The 17,413-nt window shown below is 41.8% G+C and overlaps 1 protein-coding gene across 9 annotated transcripts in view; it reads left to right on the forward strand.

Annotated features, from left to right (window-relative positions):
- GRAMD1B (GRAM domain containing 1B) overlaps positions 1-17,413 on the forward strand; it is a 171,267-nt gene that overhangs the window by 38,316 nt on the left and 115,538 nt on the right. For all 9 annotated transcript variants that reach the window (XM_042472303.1, XM_042472292.1, XM_042472291.1 and 6 more), the window contains exon 2: positions 11,336-12,177. In XM_042472303.1, the coding sequence (XP_042328237.1) occupies positions 11,798-12,177 (380 nt within the window). In that variant the 5' untranslated portion in view covers positions 11,336-11,797. The remainder of the gene's footprint in view (positions 1-11,335; positions 12,178-17,413) is intronic.

Raw genomic sequence — 17,413 nt, forward strand, 5'->3', positions numbered from 1 at the left:
GTGGTAGAGATTATCAAGTTGATCTAAGCTATTGCTAAATAGCCTCAGAAGACACTTGTCAAGAGCTGTTACAGTTTATGTAATTTTACTTAGAGGTGTCTCGATACTAGAACTTTGTACGGCAGTCACAATGAGAGCCTCCCCTCCCGTGTCATATCCTCCATAGTCTCAGTCTCCACTATTATTCAGCATCACTGTTTGTTTGGATATGAGAGCCAAAGCTGATGCTCATTTTGGGTGCACCGGGGTGTTTTTTTGTCTTTGTTTCAGCTTCCTACTTCCAGTGGTAAGCTTGTTAACCCCCTAATTTTTGTGAGGCATAGAGACCAGAATGAGGAAGAAGAGGCTGCTTACCTGAAACTCTTGTTCTTTGAGTGGTTGTCTGCGTTGTCACACAACCCACTCTAACTCCAATCTTTTCCAGCTTTCTTTCTATTACCTTGGAGAACTTTGAAAGGAGGGAGTAACTTTGGCTGCCTTAGACGTCTGTGACTGGGTGAATGGGGGAAGGATTTGTGTCAAGAGACACTCAGCTGGAGAACATTCCCAACAGGGTCTCTGCACAGATGATCATTTGGAGAACTGTATGAACTCATAGATGATCACTTGAACAACTATAGGTAGGCAGCCTGTTTTTTGTAGGCAGTTTCCATGTCTGATCTATTTATTGCAAGACACCCAGATAGAAATGCATCTAAGACACACCCATCTGGAGGATTTAAAAAATAAACATATTGGAAATTTATGCTGTACAAATTCAACTGGTCTGACCACAGAACATTTCTTTCTTCTTGGGTTTTAATGTACAGTGCACCCACGTCATATGTGGGTTTGAGCATACGCTCAAACCTGCTGGAGAGCTGCGCGGGGGGTGCATTCCATTCACTTGAATGGGGCATGTGCCATAGCACGTGCGCGCCATCGCACCGCCGACACGTACACGAGCCCCATTCAAGTGAATGGGGCTCGAGCATATGCGTTTTTCAGCTTACGCGGAGGGGTCCGGAACGGATCCCCCATGTAAGCAAAAGGCGCACTGTATCAGTTAATTTGATATGGATGATATAGGTAAAATCTACATGCCCAATAAACACCACAATTGTTTCTAGCGACATATCTGTAAGCAAAGAGGTGAATTTGGTCAAATATCCAGTCACCATGTTTCACTGGATTATAGCATTCTGTCAAGGATGACACCAGGACTCCAAAGAAGCCTTCTTAAAATCAACAGGGTAGTCATATTCAGAAATCTCTCTGTGGTGTCCATCCAGAGCCATCTGGCAGCTCTCCACAACTTCTTCACCATAGCAGATTCATTTGTACCCCTTCTTTAGTCTGGGGTGAGATGTGCTCTGAATAAAAGGTTTATGCATACTGTAATGTATATTGCGAATCCTAGCGCTACCAATTAGGGTAATATGCCCATTTTATATCTTACCCTTAAGCACACACAGATGTTAATTACTTCCCTATACGCCTCCAAGACAAAAACCACACTGTGAAGTTTTTCTGCCCTAGATGACCTTCTGTACATTTTTCTGTGATGTGAAGAAAGGATGAGGAAATATCTACCAATCTGAAATGAAAACCACGGCCCCTACAAAATTCACTCCGCACCTGAGTGATTGTATCTCTTTCTCCTCTGCCAGCTCAGTCCGCTAACACCTACTCATAACCCTTGTCCCCTTTCAGAAGCATCTAGTTTCAGAACATCCTGTACTAGCAAGAATATGAATGGCCCTTTTTGCCATGATTAAAGGTGGAAGAAACTTCAAGATACTGAGAAATTGTTGGCAGAGTATTTGATTAATATCTCCAGATAAGAAGCTCGCAGAGATAAATGGAAGACAGCACATTCCCCTTGCTATCAAGTTAGAGCAAAAGAGGTGAAATAATGGAAAAGGCATAAAAATGCAAACTCTACATCTGTATTGTATCAAGTAGGGACTCTCCTTAAAGACACCGTAGATTATGCAGAGGAATGTATAGTGTAATCCTGTTAATGTTTGTTCAGGAGCAAATCCTATTAAGCCCAGTGAGATTTATTTCCAAGTCAGTATGGATAGGATCACAATCTTCATTTTTACTGATTCTTGAATAAGAGTTGAATCCTGAATGCCATCAACATTGTATCAAGGCACCCCATACAACAGTGATTTTTGATCCATTGTTGTTTCTGTTGTAGTTCAGTTGGTTTGGAGGAATCTCAGTGCAGATAGAGGCCACTCCACTGTTGTCCATGTGGGGACTGTGGACTTTATCACACCAGCCTGCTGTGAGACTTTGGAAATACTCTGACCAAAAATCCACAACAAACTTCAGATGATACAGAAAATTTATTGAAGAAATTGGAACGAAGTATTCTCGCCACATCTTTGCCAAAACTGATGGTCCCAAATGGAGTCAGAACCTTAAAATTCCCCCCCAACCCCTCCTCTTTGAGTTGGTTCCCAGCTTTTCTGCCTTTGATGTAGAATCCCTTTCTTTGATCTGTAGAAGGGAAGGAGGGGTGGGGTTGATCATTTGGTTCCTGGTGCTTCTATCAAGTAGAGATCTAAGGCTGTATCCAGGTTTGGTTTCAGATTCCCAATAACCCCTCATAAACTGCCTACTGCCATGCCCTACGTGACCATCCGGCTTAGTCCCCATGGCGGCATCCCCCACTCTTCTCAACGTTACTATCTATCTATCTATCTATCTATCTATCTATCTATCTATCCATCCATCCATCTATCTATCTACCAGTCTATTTATCTATCTATCTATCTGGCAGAAGACACCCTGAATGCCTGACTGAAGGTGGATTCTGACACCTGCTGTCTCGTCATGATTGTACTAGTTGAAGGATGGAAGCATACAAGTTTGGCATCATTTCTTATCATATTTCCCTCCACAATAGCATTTTGGCAATCTATGGCCACGCAATCTGTTTTCCACACTTTCTGGAGTGCCATCTTCCTGAAGGAAGGGAGGAAACAAGTGGTCATGGCTGTCAACCACCTTCCAAATCTGTGTGACTATGCCTGCACATAGGCAGGTAGAACAGCTCTTCATGTGCCTGGGCGAAGCCACATTTTAAATGCAGCGCAGGTATAATACGTGCATAAGATTATACTGTCTAAGCCACTAGAGAACATAATCCTACAGAAACGTTTGTAGAAGGTCTTGCTAATTCTTCAGAAATTATCTTTATGACTAATATTTGTTCATCTGCTTGCATTTTTAAAAGCCATTAATACAGTAGATTAGGAAATCTAGTGTGCTGCTGGTATAGTCTCCAGTTAACCTGAGCATGAATGATGATTTTTGGCAGTGCTCAGTATTCTCTAGTATACATTCCTGTCATTCCTATTCGGGACCTGTGGTTACACACACACACACACACACACACACACACCAACAGGGAAATAAGGAGAAACATTGGATGAATATTTTTGTAAACTTTGAGGTGGACTCTGAGATATTAATCTCGACGGCAGATAAATCGGATACAGCATAGTACAGAGGCCTATGTGTAAATGACTCCAGGCATAACACCACACTTGTCCTTGATGGAGGAACCTCTCAAAATCCATGACCTTGCTTTGTCAAGGCGGAGAGCGAGCATATTAACCAGTTGTAATTAATTTTGCTTGTGTTAGCCTATTGAAACAAAATGATATAGAAAATATGATGTATCTGAAAAAAAATCACAGCACGTCTGCATTGAACTATTAGCACTTTGAAGAGTGTTAGTCATTCCTTCCCAAAGTGTGTCTGTGTGGGTAAGATGAATCCTGATAAATAATGTTTTCTTTCCTTTTCTTTTGAACCATACTTTTTTGACAAGAGAGTTGTCTAAATGGAAATGGTTCAGCTTAAAACAACATAATGTCTGTGAAAAAAGATTCCTGTTAAATTTCTTCTGGAAACTCTTGTACAAAACTCACTGAGTGTGATAGTGCAAATAAAACCAATAATGTTCAAACATCCTTTTATATATTTTTGAATGTGTTCTTTGGAGAGACCTGGCACTAAAGGTTATGTCTCTTTTGTTTGGCTGGAAACGCAAGGGGACAATAAGGAATATTCATGGAATGGGTATAATATATGCTTAATTTTATCTCTGAGATGCTTAAAAATACATGTTGAGTCTCCCTTATCTGAATTGCTTGGGACCAGAAGTATTTTGGATTTTGGATAATGATAATGAGATATCTTGGAGATGGGACCCAAGTCTAAATACAAAATTCAGGTACATTTCATGTACACTTCATACACAAACATTGAAGGAATTTTTAATTTTAATTTTGTGCATGAAACAAAGTTTGTGTCCATCAGAAAGCAAAGATGTCACTATCTCAGCCATCCATGAAAATTTTCTCGGTTTATGGAAGAATTCTAGATAGGGGAGACTCAATCTATATGACATTGGAGTTCTTGAACACAGGCAGTTACAAGAGGTAGGGACTTCTTTGAATTGTTAATATAATATAATAATAATAAAATTTTATTTGTATACCGCCCTTCTGAAAATCAGGGCGGTGAACAGCATCTAATAACAATACATACATATACATTAAAACAATAAATTATTAAACCTGCCGGCATACAGTGCTGACGAGGGGGGGGAGATTTGGGGGGTTGTCAGAATTGGAGTTGGCAATTTCTTGTTTTAAAAGCACTGGCCTGTAGACGTTGATCGGGAAAGTGGTCAGATTTACATGTGCCCAGAGATGTTAAAGAATTTCAAACAAGAAATCACAATTGTGTATGACATTATATTGTGGGGACTGTATCATAAGTACAGTCTACGTGTTGGAGCTGAAGGCTTTCATGGCCGGCATCCATAGTTTTTTGTGGGTTTTCGGGTGAGTGGTGGCCATGTTCTAGAAGGTTTCTTCCTGATGTTTGCCCAGTGTATGTGGCGGCATCTTAGCAGATGTGTCTGGTGAAACGTCAGAGAAGAAACTCTTCTAGAACATGGCCACATCACCCGAAAACCCCACCAAAAAACTAAGTCTACACGTGGTTTTAGATTAGAGAGAATACAAAAATCTGATGATTTCTTCCCAGTGCATGCTCCATATATTTCTTTACTAGGTATATCCATGGTTTGTCATGCTGTGGATATAGTATTCTTGATTTCACTAAGGCCTTTGACAAGGTTTCCCATGACTTCTTGCAAACAAGCTTGTAAATGTGGACTAGACAAGGTAACTGTTACATGGATTTGTAACTGGTTGACCGGCCGAACCAAAGGTGGCTCACACAATGGTCCTTTTCATGTGTGGAGAGAAGTGACCAGTGGGGTCCCAAGGGCTCTGTCCTGGGCCCAGTGCTATCACACATCTTATACAATGACCTGGATGACGAATTGGGGCATACTTATCAAATTTGCAGATGAACCAAAATTAGGAGGAAAAGCTAATACTCCAGAGGACAGGATCAAAATTCAAAATGACCTGATAGACTAGAAAGCTGGCCAAAGCTAACAAAATGATTCAACAACAGAGAAATTAAGGTACTGCACTTGGCGAAAAAATGAAATGCACAGATATGGTTGGGAGACACATGCTGAATGAAAGTACATGCGAAAGGGATCTAGGAGTCCAAGTAGATAAGTTGAACATGAGTCAACAGTGTGATGCGGCAGCTAAAAAGGCCCAATACAATTTTAGGCTGCATCAATAAAAGTATTGGTCTAGATCAAGAGAAGTAATTGTGCCATTATATTCTGCTCTGGTCAGGCCCCACTGGAATATTTGTCAATTCTGGGCACCACACAATCAAAAAGGACATTGAGAAACTGGAGCGTGTCCAAAGGAGGGCGACTAAAATGGTGAAGGTTTGGAACCTTGCCCTATGAGGAGCGACTCCGAGCGCTGGGGATGTTTCAGCTGGGAGAGAGATAAGAGGAGGTGATATGATAACCCTGTTAAAATATGTGAAAGGATGTCATATTGAGGAGGGGCAGCAAGCTTGTTTTCTGCTGCTCCAGAGAACAGGACCCGGAAAACTGGATGAAGCTACAGGAAAAGAGATTCACCTGAACATTAGGAGGGAACTTCCTGACAGTAAGGGCTGTTCGACAGTGGAAACACACTCCCTCGGGAGTGTAGTGGAGTCTTCTTCCTGGTCTTTAAACAGAGGCTGGATGGCCATCTGTTGGGGATGCTTTGATTTGGATTTCCTGCATGGCAGGGAGTTGGACTGGATGGCCCTTGCGGTCTCTTCCAACTCTATGATTCTATGATTCTATGATTCTATGATTCCTTCCTTCCTTAAATTACAATTCTTGTGGTCTACTATCATTTACAAGCAAATATTATGAGAGCCCATGTGGTGTAATGGTTTGAATGTTGACTATGACTCTGGAGATCACAGTTTGATTCCCATTGGGTGACCTTAAGCAAATCACATGCTCTCAGCTTCAAGGAAAGACAATGGCAAAGTTCCTCTGAAAAACTCTTACCAAGAAAACCCCATGAAAAGGTTGCCTCAGGATCACCGTAAATTGGAAATGACTTGAAGGCACACAACAACATCATACTTAAGTTTACAAGCTAACATAAACCTACAGCCTCTAAACAGATGAGGCATGACTGATCTGTGTTAAATAATCCTCAGTCCGTCCTCTCATTTGACGACACTAGAATTGTCTGTCTGGATCAAACCACGATGTGTGATAAATCTGCAAGAATGAAAGCTGTCAGAGGGTTTACTGGACTATAGCTAGTAATCCTATTCTATTGTATCAGGGTGGCACCCTAACATAAAAGATTTGCCATGTTTCTGTATGGTGATTCACGCTTCCTTGTTCTATGGTCTTCTTTTGTTTAGAATAAATGAATGGATGAGCAGCAGGTCTCTGAGAGGTGTAACAAGCCAAGAGAGAGATTTTTCACTTGTCTGCAAAACATTTTCCAAGTAACTCCACTTTGAAAGGAAAGCAGAAAGAGAAAATGACATTTCCTCCCCAGCCACTTATCTAATTTCGGAATTTTGCTCTAATGGCCGCTCCGCTGAGATTGTGTGTGTTATAGAGCAATGATGGATAGAGGTGGAATTTACAAAGCAATTTCTACATACTGTATTACAAAGTGAGTTTACCCCTTGGAGGTGGGAACTGATTCTTTCCCTGGCTGTGTGACGTCTGGGTATCCAGAACACATTTTAAACATTTCTACTTATTAGCTTTGTGCAGAGGGGAAAAGAGAGTGATAGCTCCCTTGTGGACATAGCATTCAACACTTCGCACTTTGCTTGGCACATTTCCTGTCTTTTGCAGAAAAACACCCAAGCAATTGGGATTTTTCTTCAGTAAAAGGAAGATATTTAGGATTGATTCATAGCCCTGCCTTTCGCCAGCATCTGCTTCTCAAGATGTTGTGGTGCTCTAGAGATGAAAATGAACTCAGGCATTTGAGTGTTTTTGAGTGGGAAGTAGAGTTCACCATGGGGAGGGTTGGAGGGGGGGGGAGAAATGTAGAAGGAAATTGGAATTTGCTTCCTTATTTTATTGTTTTAAACACATTAAAGGCATCATCTATAACTTAATGTCTGAAATTTTATTATGAGGCACAGTTATTTGCAAAAGAAGCAAGCAAAACATCAAAACAAAAGCAGGAGTATTTACATCATATTTGTGATTATTTTCTTTCCCGTGTTTTATAATAATACAACTTTCCCATTTTCTGGCATGCACACTAACTGCAATGCTAACTTAGTGCAATAACCATGTCATCAAGTGAATACTGTTTATTCAGGTAAACGCTGGTACAGTATTGTATTCTGAGATACTTTCACAAAGTCTGAAATCTAGGTATGGTAGCGATGGGCGTACAGACCCTCTTTTGTTGCCCATGGAGTACAAGCCGAGCTATTATTGCTGCTTGGGGCAAAGAAATCAAATTTGGGGGCAAAAGGAAACCTAAGGGGGGAAACCCTATAGAAATGAGTACGTCAGTCTTTTGCACACAATCGTCATGGAATTGTAACTCCATCATGTGTTCTTCTGAACTGGATAGATCTTTAAAGTGGTACCGGACTTTGCCATGGGATTAGGGAGAGCTGCTGGACAGACACTTTTGGCAGCTGCTAGTCCTATTCCTTTCTGGTATTTGTCTCAAAGCAAAGATATAAAGCCATACAATGCATTTGTGTATTTCGTTTGTCTGTTTGTCTTTCTGGATAGGTGGCATCTCAGCCATTGTCTCCCCCAACCTGGGTGACCAGAGCAGATGCTTTCACGTAATTGCAATAAAAATGTGCTTCTCAAAGACCTTTTGTACTTGCAAGTTGGTTCCCTTGTGATTAATGGTGTGTGCCGTGAGCTATGACCCATGGTAAAAGTACCGTACAGGTGAGGGAGAGAGAAAAACCTAAGTACTTGAGAGAGAGAGGCCGCTTCTCCTCACTTCCCCGCTTGTCCTGAAAACACTAGATTGATAGAGAACTCCAGAAAGAAAATGCCACCCATTAATAACAGGCATTGCAATACACCTGATATTGTGACAAACGTAGCAGAAGACGCTGCCTGAGAGTTTGATTTATGACAGACTCCCAAATGATGCACACATGTACTGTTCGTAAGATATATGGATGGCATATTTTTCTATGTTTCTTTTCTTTGTCCCTCATTGCAGAGAGTTCAAGAAAGCAAGCTTAAACTATATTCTATTAACTGGATTCTTTTATACTCCAAAAGACAATTTTTTTGTAATGTAACAGAGACTACTGGCTGACAGAGATTTTTATTTTACATACTGTAGTTCTCAATTTCCCATAATAATTTTTTGTTTGTTTGAATGAAATGAACAAGACTTAAAACAGCTCATGTGAAGCAAGAAAATAAGGGCATTTTTAAAAACCCATGAGGTGGGAATCTGCTCTTGTTTCAGGCTGCATCTACACTACAGAATTAATGAGGTTTGACACCACTTTAACTGCCATGGCTCCATGCTGTGGAATTCTGGGATTTGCAGTTCAGTGGGATATTTAACCTTCTCTGTCAGAGAGCTCTGGTGCCACAACAAACTACAAACTCCAGGATTCCATAGCATGGAACTATGGCAGTTGAAGTGGCATCAAACTGGATTATTTCTGCAGTGAGGATGCAGCCAAAATCATCTGATAAATGCTAATATATACAACAAATATATACACTTATATACACTTCACAGAGTCAGTGAGTCTACTCTGGCTGGGACCAGCAATTTGATTTAGGTCACAATACATAAATGAAAGGAAAACTAATGTTTAAATTGACACCAATCATTTTTGTCCCGCACAACAAGAACTTCTTTCTGCAGCTAATATTTTTCACACCTTATAGTCAGGGACACTGTTGTGTCTCTCCTGTTACAGAGTTCCTGTGTTTCAAAGAGCATCAAACAGGTGTCCAGTGTCCTCTATCCAAAATTAAAAAGTGACACCGAATGTTATGGCATAAGGAGGCATTGCTTAGTAATGAGAAAATCTGCTTAGAAAACCTTCAGTGCCAAGGAACTGCTTGTATAACTTGTGGGTTGAGTAGCCCACCTTTAAAAACAAAATGCCAATAGTTTGTGATTGTGATGAAAACAACATCAGTACTGTGTGATTATAAAGCATCATAGTTGTTACCTTGCCATGTAATTCTGAGCACAAGATTCCTATTCTACACTCAACCATTGCAGTAAAAGTAAAAGTGTTACGTCTTACCCCTAAGGTTATCTTTACTGCATCTCCATCCATTTCAATTTAGGTATTGATTCCATTTCTTGCCTATCTTTCTGACACCGTGTAGTGTGTGTCTTCAAGTCATTTCCAACTTGTGGTGACCCTAAGGCAAACCTCCTTGCAGGAGGTGGCATCCTACTGTTTGTGTCGACTTTCCTGGAAGATTTGGTTTCTTGACATGCTAAGTCTGATTTCATTGTTTCCTTCTCTGTGACACTCTCTAGGGACCTTTCTGACAAGCTCTTGGCTTCTTCTCTAGCTAGCGTTATAATGAATTTTCCATTAATACATTGTGATTGGAAGATGGGGGGGCATGTTACACAGGGGTCTGCTGACTGGAGAGTGGCAATTAGCAAAGGGAGAGGAGCAACTACAAGGAGCAAAAGGCCATCCGCTGCTAGACAGCATATGTCGGGATTAATAACAAGATTTGCCTACATTAAAATAAATCTCTAATGAATCTTGTAAAAGAGGAAATGTGGCATATTTGAGTTCGCAAGACAAATATCATACTGACAGATCCAGGCATAGTGTGTTCAGCTTGTCTCCTGGTCATCATGGCAAAGGGCTTCTCTGGTTAGCATTCCATCCATGTTCACAATAAGGGAAATCAAATGCAGCTACCAATCCTTTCTCTCAGTTATTGGTGCCTTGTTTTTCAGTATATTGTACTTGCATTTCATTCTTTCTTCTTCATCTGGAGGTTATGTTATTGTTGACTCTCTCCCCATGTGTGCTGGTTGTAATACTTTGGGCTTTTGCCATGTGGCTCCTCACACTGTTCTAATGTGTTTATGTGTCTCTGCATGCAATTTGTGAGTCTTTCTGAACCTGAAGCTCTGCACCATGTCATTTTGGAAGCAGCCCTGCACCCAGAAGTCACTCCTTCTTTTGCTCCTTATTGTTCTTTCCAATGGAAATGTCTGCAGGGATGTATGAGAAGCCACTAAAAATGTCCTGTGGGTTCACCAACGCCCTCCCTCCCTCTCCAAGTTCTCAAATGTTTTACCCAACCGGGCACTTCCATATTTGAGTTTTGTAGCAAGGAAAACTTGGCAAACCTCCGACCTCATGTGTGGTGGGGCAAATGGCAATTTGAAATTTGTCTCCAGTAACAATCATGACAGTGAATTTCTGACCCATAGTGTCTACTTGGTATCTCCTGGTTTTTCTTTCCTCTCTGTCTTTCCTTTCCCCATTTGCTGTGTCTTGAAATAAGGCACACATGAAAACAAACCCACTCACCATAGCCAAGGCTGGAGGTCATCTGCTTCCTCCTCCTTCTTCCGGGTGGGACATTTAGTCGGAAAATGTGACCTGGTGGGTGAGTCCAACCAATCGCCTGGGATAAAAGATTTATTTTCATGACCCTCTCTGCCCTGTTGGCTTTTCTGATTGGAGCAAGAGCACATTCAGTAACAGAGACCTTGTCCCTTGAATTAAGAGTATGGTTACACTGACAGCAGCTGCCTGAGCTTATCAGCTGCTGGAGGTGGGGAGGATCTCTTCCTCCCATCTCTTCTTCTTTGTCAGTTTTATTACATATCACTGCTTCCTTTCCTCCTGTCCCTTGCTTTTTGTCTGTCTTTCTCTCTTCCCCCCCCCAATTTCTTTTTCTCCGACTTCCTCACAGCTCCTCCTCGATTCCCACACAGTCACACTCCGAAGTGCACACAGATGAGAGTTTTTCAGCTGAGCCCTAGAGGAGGCACTGAGCCACTACGCAAGGACTTCTGGAAGCACACAGCAAAGCAAAGCAAAGAGAAGGGAAGGGAAGCTGGTGGTTGGCAGCCCAGCCTTTGTCCCGGATTCAAAACTGGATGGTGCTTTGATGGAGCCACCCATGGGGAAGAAAGTTCTTTCCTAATGCTCAAGGACTTGGAGAGAAACCCAAGAGCAGCTTGCAGCTGGCTCTGTTTGTGGCCTGGAGGCTCTTCCTTGTTAAATGAAACCACTTGAGGAATATGAGATTTCCTACTGGAGAGGGAGGGAGGATGCCAAGCTGGGTGAGAAGAGAGTAAGACGGATTTTAATTCTTCTTCAGTGTGGCTTGCACTAAGAGCACACTGGGGAGGGGGTGAGAGTGCTGGAGTAAATGGAAGTGGGAGGAGGAGTGACACAGGAACTGATGCCAGCTGCCAAGATGACAGAGACCCTCCAGCTCCCAGCACTTCAGGTCCCAGAGCCACAGGTGGTGGAGTGTGCCCATGCCTGGTCCAGTTCCTCCACCCCGACCCTGCGCCGAAGGCGGTTCAGGATGAGGCGCATGAGGAACGTTCAAGAGCCAAGCCTAGAGACTGCACCCTCCTCTAATAAGGATTTCCTACAACTTCCCTCCATTGAAATCACTCCTTCGAGTGATGAGGACACCCCCTGGTCAAACTGCTCCACGCCCAGCGCCTCTCCACGACGCAAGCGCTTCCTCCTTCGCAAGTGGCTGAATGTCAGGGAGAAGAAGGAGTACAGTGAGAGCAGGTGGGTCATCTCCTTTCCCTTTCTGCTGCCTGTGGGGAAACCCTCAAAGAGCAGGACCAGAGGCCTTCCAGTTAGTTAGTGTGGCATGTGTCCTACTATGTTTCTGTCTCCCTCTGCTGGTTACACTAGGCAAAGCAGGATGCAGATTTGATGCCCACTTGGCACTGTTTTCCTAGAGCTTTATTGATTAATAAAACAAAGTGGAAACTGAGCCAGAGAATAGATGCTTTCTCCATGTCTTACCACATGACATCGTAGTACTTCGGTTCTCTTCCCACAGGAGATGGTTGTAAAAGGTTGTCTATTATTCAATGGACTTTTCCAGCTAGACAAAAGGTGCACCTTTACAACCATCTCCCGCAGGAAGAGAACTGAAGCTACAATGTCACGCGGTAACGCACAGAAAAACCTGCTACTGTCTGACTCTGTTTCTGCTTTGTTTTCTCATGTGATAAGGCTCTCAGTCCTTAATTACAGAGAGCAGGCATTGTTATTTCTTGTAGCTCTAAAGGAAAATGAGTGGCAAGTTTAGAGGACAGTGGTTGCAAATGTGCAAGATTCGGTTGTGATGGGCTAGCTTCTACCATGTCATTTCTCTTATGTTCAAACCATAGAGTGGCTGCATCTACACAGCAGAATTAATGCCATTTGACACCCCTTTAATGGCCATGGCTCAATGCTATGGAATTCTGGGAACTGCAGTTTTGTGGGATATTTAGCCTTCTCTGTCAGAAAGCTCTGATGCCATACAACAAGCTACAAATCCCATAGGATGGAGCCATGGCAGTTAAAGCAGTGTTGGTCTACCTTAATTCTGCAGTGTGGCAGCAGCCAGTGAGAGAATGCGTGTTGTGCAATATGTTGATAAAAGCAACAAGAAAAATGGGCAATTGGTTAAGCATTGCTGGACCAATCTAACGTATCAACAGACCATAGTGTCAAGAAACCGATGGCTGTGTATAGGAGTGTTGATTCTATAGGCCTCTGTTGTTTATATTGAATTAGAAATCAGCAGAGAAGGCATGTAGCACTTAGAGGAAGCTGAGTAAAGTACATAAGTTTTGAGACATCTGTGGCTTGTTTATATATGTGTTTAATTTATCATGCCTTTTACTTAAAAAAAAGTCATATAACTTTTAACAGCAGTTGGCATTTGTATCAAGTGAAATTCTTGATGTTCAAACAGTTCAACTCTCACTGGTTTACTTGGAAATAATTGATATTAAAATAGCACAGTGTGTAAAACCAGGCAATATTCTGAGGATGTTTCATGAATCAAAAATAGATTCCTTTGATAGCTGTCCAAATGGTATCCCGCAGTTCGTAATTAAGCCGTTAATCAATTACTTACACTGTACACAGTTTAATTCATTTTGCTTTCTCTCTTCTGTATAATGCACTTGTTTCGTATCCACTTCTTTCCCATATCAGAGATGATAGCCTTACAAAACAGCAAAATGTAGATTTTCATATACATGTCAGACTTCAGCACCTGTAACAAAAAGTAAATACTATCAGATAATAAATCTGAAAAGAAGCACACACCACAGTCAGTGTTTGAACATGTTCAATGCATGGCAAGAAGGCTAGTTGTGTGTAAAAGAGGACATACGGTAAAATTATGTGTGGTATGAAGTATACATGTGATAGGGAATGGTGTGACAAGACACAAGAACTTCCTTGTTGTTTCAGACCCGGAATCTGTCTAGTCTAGCACCTTCTTTCTGACTGCTTCTAGTTGAGTGATTTCAGAAAACCCACAAGCAAGGAATGAAGGCAATGCCCTCCCTTTCTCAGCATCTTGCCTTCAGAAGCATACTGCTGCCTTAAAACTGCAAACATGTCAGAGTTCTGGAGCTGTACTAATGCTTTCTTATTTATTAACCAGTGCCCACTGTGTCCAGCTACATTTTTGAAATGGTGTTTGGAAAAAGGCTGAGGGACTGCATGGATTAGGGAGCATTAGCATACCAAGGTCAGCATGGCACCTTGGCTGTTCCTAGAGGGGTGGCTCCAAATTCACCCAGCTGTAGTGACAGCAAAGCACACTGGACTTTTCAAATACAGTCCTTTCTGTCTTGAACAGTGATCTGTTCTGCTGATATTGCTACCTTTGGAAATGTGAAGAGGATAACAGTTTATCTGGTCTTCTCTGAAGATGCCAGCCACAGATGCTTGCAAAACCTAAGGAATAAACTCTTCTAGAACATGGCCACATAGCCCGAAAAACCCACAAAAAACTATTGTTATGGCATTCAGTGATGGATAGGAATTACGATTTACAAGTAATATTAGCACCCAAAACATTACAAAGGATTCTGTATGGTGTGGAATGGAAAGAGATCAGTGGGGGCTGAGGATACATAAGTTAGTGCACCAGGTGATGCCTAACCTAGTGATGCCACTGTGAATATTTCAGGTTGATTTGGTTTTAAACCATCAGAGAAGAAGTCACAATGTACTTATAGTCTTAGAAGAGGCATTCTCTCCTTGTGTGTGAAAACGTGGAATTCCTCCCACATTAGGAGAAAGGTCTTTGTTGCTTCAGACTAGAGGCCTGTCATTTTGCATAAGTACCATTTTGGCAACTGGGGTTGGGGGATCATGAGTGCAGCATGTACTTGAAAGTCCCAGATAATTTCGGGACCATAAGATAACAAATTCTGTCCCTGAGAATGATATTATGCACTTCTGCAGTAATCTTCAGGTCAAACATTTGTCTCAATAGCACTATGCGATTCCCAAAACAGTTACAAAGTTATGGCCTTGGCAGTCAGATAGTCAAAAAGGACAAGGGGATGGAGCATAGCAATAAGTACACCATGAACAAAAAATAAAAGCAGGAAACAATGTCCCAAACAATTCATGCATCTTATATCCTCAGCCTTAAGGCTGAACATACCTAAGTCTGAGATGGATCGGCACAATGCTGTTTGATTACAACTGGCCATTGGTTATGCTTGTTAGGGATCATAGAATCATAGAGTTGGAAGGGATCCCATAGACCAATTGAGACCAGTCTCCACCCTCGATATTAAAATATGTTCCTTTTAGGATTTTCTGAGCATACAGAGATGTAAGAGGGAAATTGCTCACTATGGAAAATAGTACAGCTGTATTCTTCCCCCACCTCACCTTCCCACCCCACACGTTTTTACAAACAATACAGTATTAAAAATAGTTTCTGTCAGGCTGGGCTGCTACTGGTCAAAACCAAGATGAGACAACCAGAAAAATTAAAATTACCTATCATCATCACCACACAAAGTAAGTAGTTGCCCCTTTTACAGCCAGATCGGGGCCATGGCAACCACATCCATCTTTCGGATTCAACTCCCCAAAGACTGGCAGATTTTTTAAAAGGAAATGCAATCCACTGCATCAAAAACAAATTACAAATCTGGTACAAGTTAAAATGATTCACACCAAAAGTATTGGCATCTGTTGAAATTGCAATTTTCCCTGGGCTCCTCACATCATTGAGCAGCACATGCACTGACTGCAATGGCGAGCCGGTTCTTCTGTCCATCGTGGAAGGAAAAACAAAACCCTGAGGCACAGAACTCTAATTAGGATGCTGCTGGCAGCCACCAGACATGAGGTAGCAAACAGAAGCCCCCTTCAAGACTTTTAGTACTATGGTATGGATAGAGTTTGGAAAATGAATATGTCTGAGAAATTAGTATTGCTATGCTATTCAGTTTTGCATTTTGATAGCCCAATGTGGTATTCCAGTCAATTTTGCATTTTGTAGTCATGTTCATTTGCTATTTGTAGTGACTATAAATATTATATATTGCTACTATGGGGCAGTACTCATGGGTCAAAAGGCCTGTGTCCCACCAATCCTGGCATAAGCCTGTTTAGATGATGCAAGCCAACAGTTGGGGATGGGCAGACTGGACACAAGTCTGGCAAATTTGGCCCAACCCGGGCTCACTTGGTTCTTAGACAGTCTAAAAAGACCAACTAGTAGACCACATGGTAGACCACATAGTAGACCAGGTGGCCACATGCCCCCTTACCTGCTGCTGCCATTGCCATTCTACATGCAGGCCCCAGACATGGTCTGTGACATTGGAAAGGGGCACCTGGCCATGTGGGTGAAGCCAACAACCTGTTTCCATCCTCACAGGCCATAGTGGGGGGCTGCATACAGAATAGTGTTGGCAGTGATAGGCAAGGAGGTGGCAATTCCATCGTGTGGCATGGGTAGGCATCTGAACACCTACCCATTGCCATACTGGACCAGATGGGTGCCAGGGATGGGAATGGGCCAAATTTGTGGGCAGGATACAATGGGATTGATCCATTGTATCCTGATTGTGTATTCAGGTCTTATATTCTTTGTTTAGTTTACCTATTTCTGTTGGTCCTTTTTTGCTTTTTGAGTCAGAGCAATAAACCCAAAGTCTACACGATGGGGGCAGGGGGGGGGAACACAGCACTTTTGTAAATGCTTGGTAATCAGTCATTGTATATACACAAAAGGAACCTTGCACATTGCTGTGTTGTTACGGTGTGCTTCAAGTTGTTTCCAACTTACGGTGACCCTATCATAGGTTTTTCGTGACAAGATTTGTTCAGAGGGAGTTTGCCATCACAGCCCACTAAATGTTCAAAACAGCACTGAGAAAATTATTTTGACAATCAGAATCAAGGCACCCATGTGTTTTTCCACCAAGTCTTCTCTGTGTTTTTGTTAATGTTTGTTTTCTTGCTCTGTCTTTATTTGTGCTATGTGTGTACGATGAAATGCTGTCAAACGAAAGGAAAAAAGAAAGGAAAGAACAGGCAACCTTAGTTAGAGGCGTTTGAATAATAATGTGTGCAGAACTAATTACTTCTTACTACATGATGTAGTGCTCCCTTAGCTAAGTCACTCACTGTGGATGAATCACCAGCTAATTAACTTTCTCATATTTGGATATAATTCTTTTTACAGTAAGTCATGCATGTATTTGTGACTTTGCATTGTTTGTGTTCAGTGTTTGTTTGTGACTCTGTATCGTTTATGACACTTGTTTGTGACTTTCTATTGTTTATGACTGTGTACAAAAAATGTAGTTAACTAATGGTGCCAAATCCATTGGGAGAAAAATCCAAAGCCACTGTATAGGTTTATCAGTAGCAACCAGAATACCACAGTTGCGAACAGACTTTCAAATTCATGTGTATACATAATGCAAAATATGTCATTCAGTGAAGTAGCCGAAGACACTTCTATGGCTAGTTT

This window comes from Sceloporus undulatus, chromosome 6, assembly GCF_019175285.1.
Source record: "Sceloporus undulatus isolate JIND9_A2432 ecotype Alabama chromosome 6, SceUnd_v1.1, whole genome shotgun sequence".
Taxonomy (NCBI): domain Eukaryota; kingdom Metazoa; phylum Chordata; class Lepidosauria; order Squamata; family Phrynosomatidae; genus Sceloporus; species Sceloporus undulatus.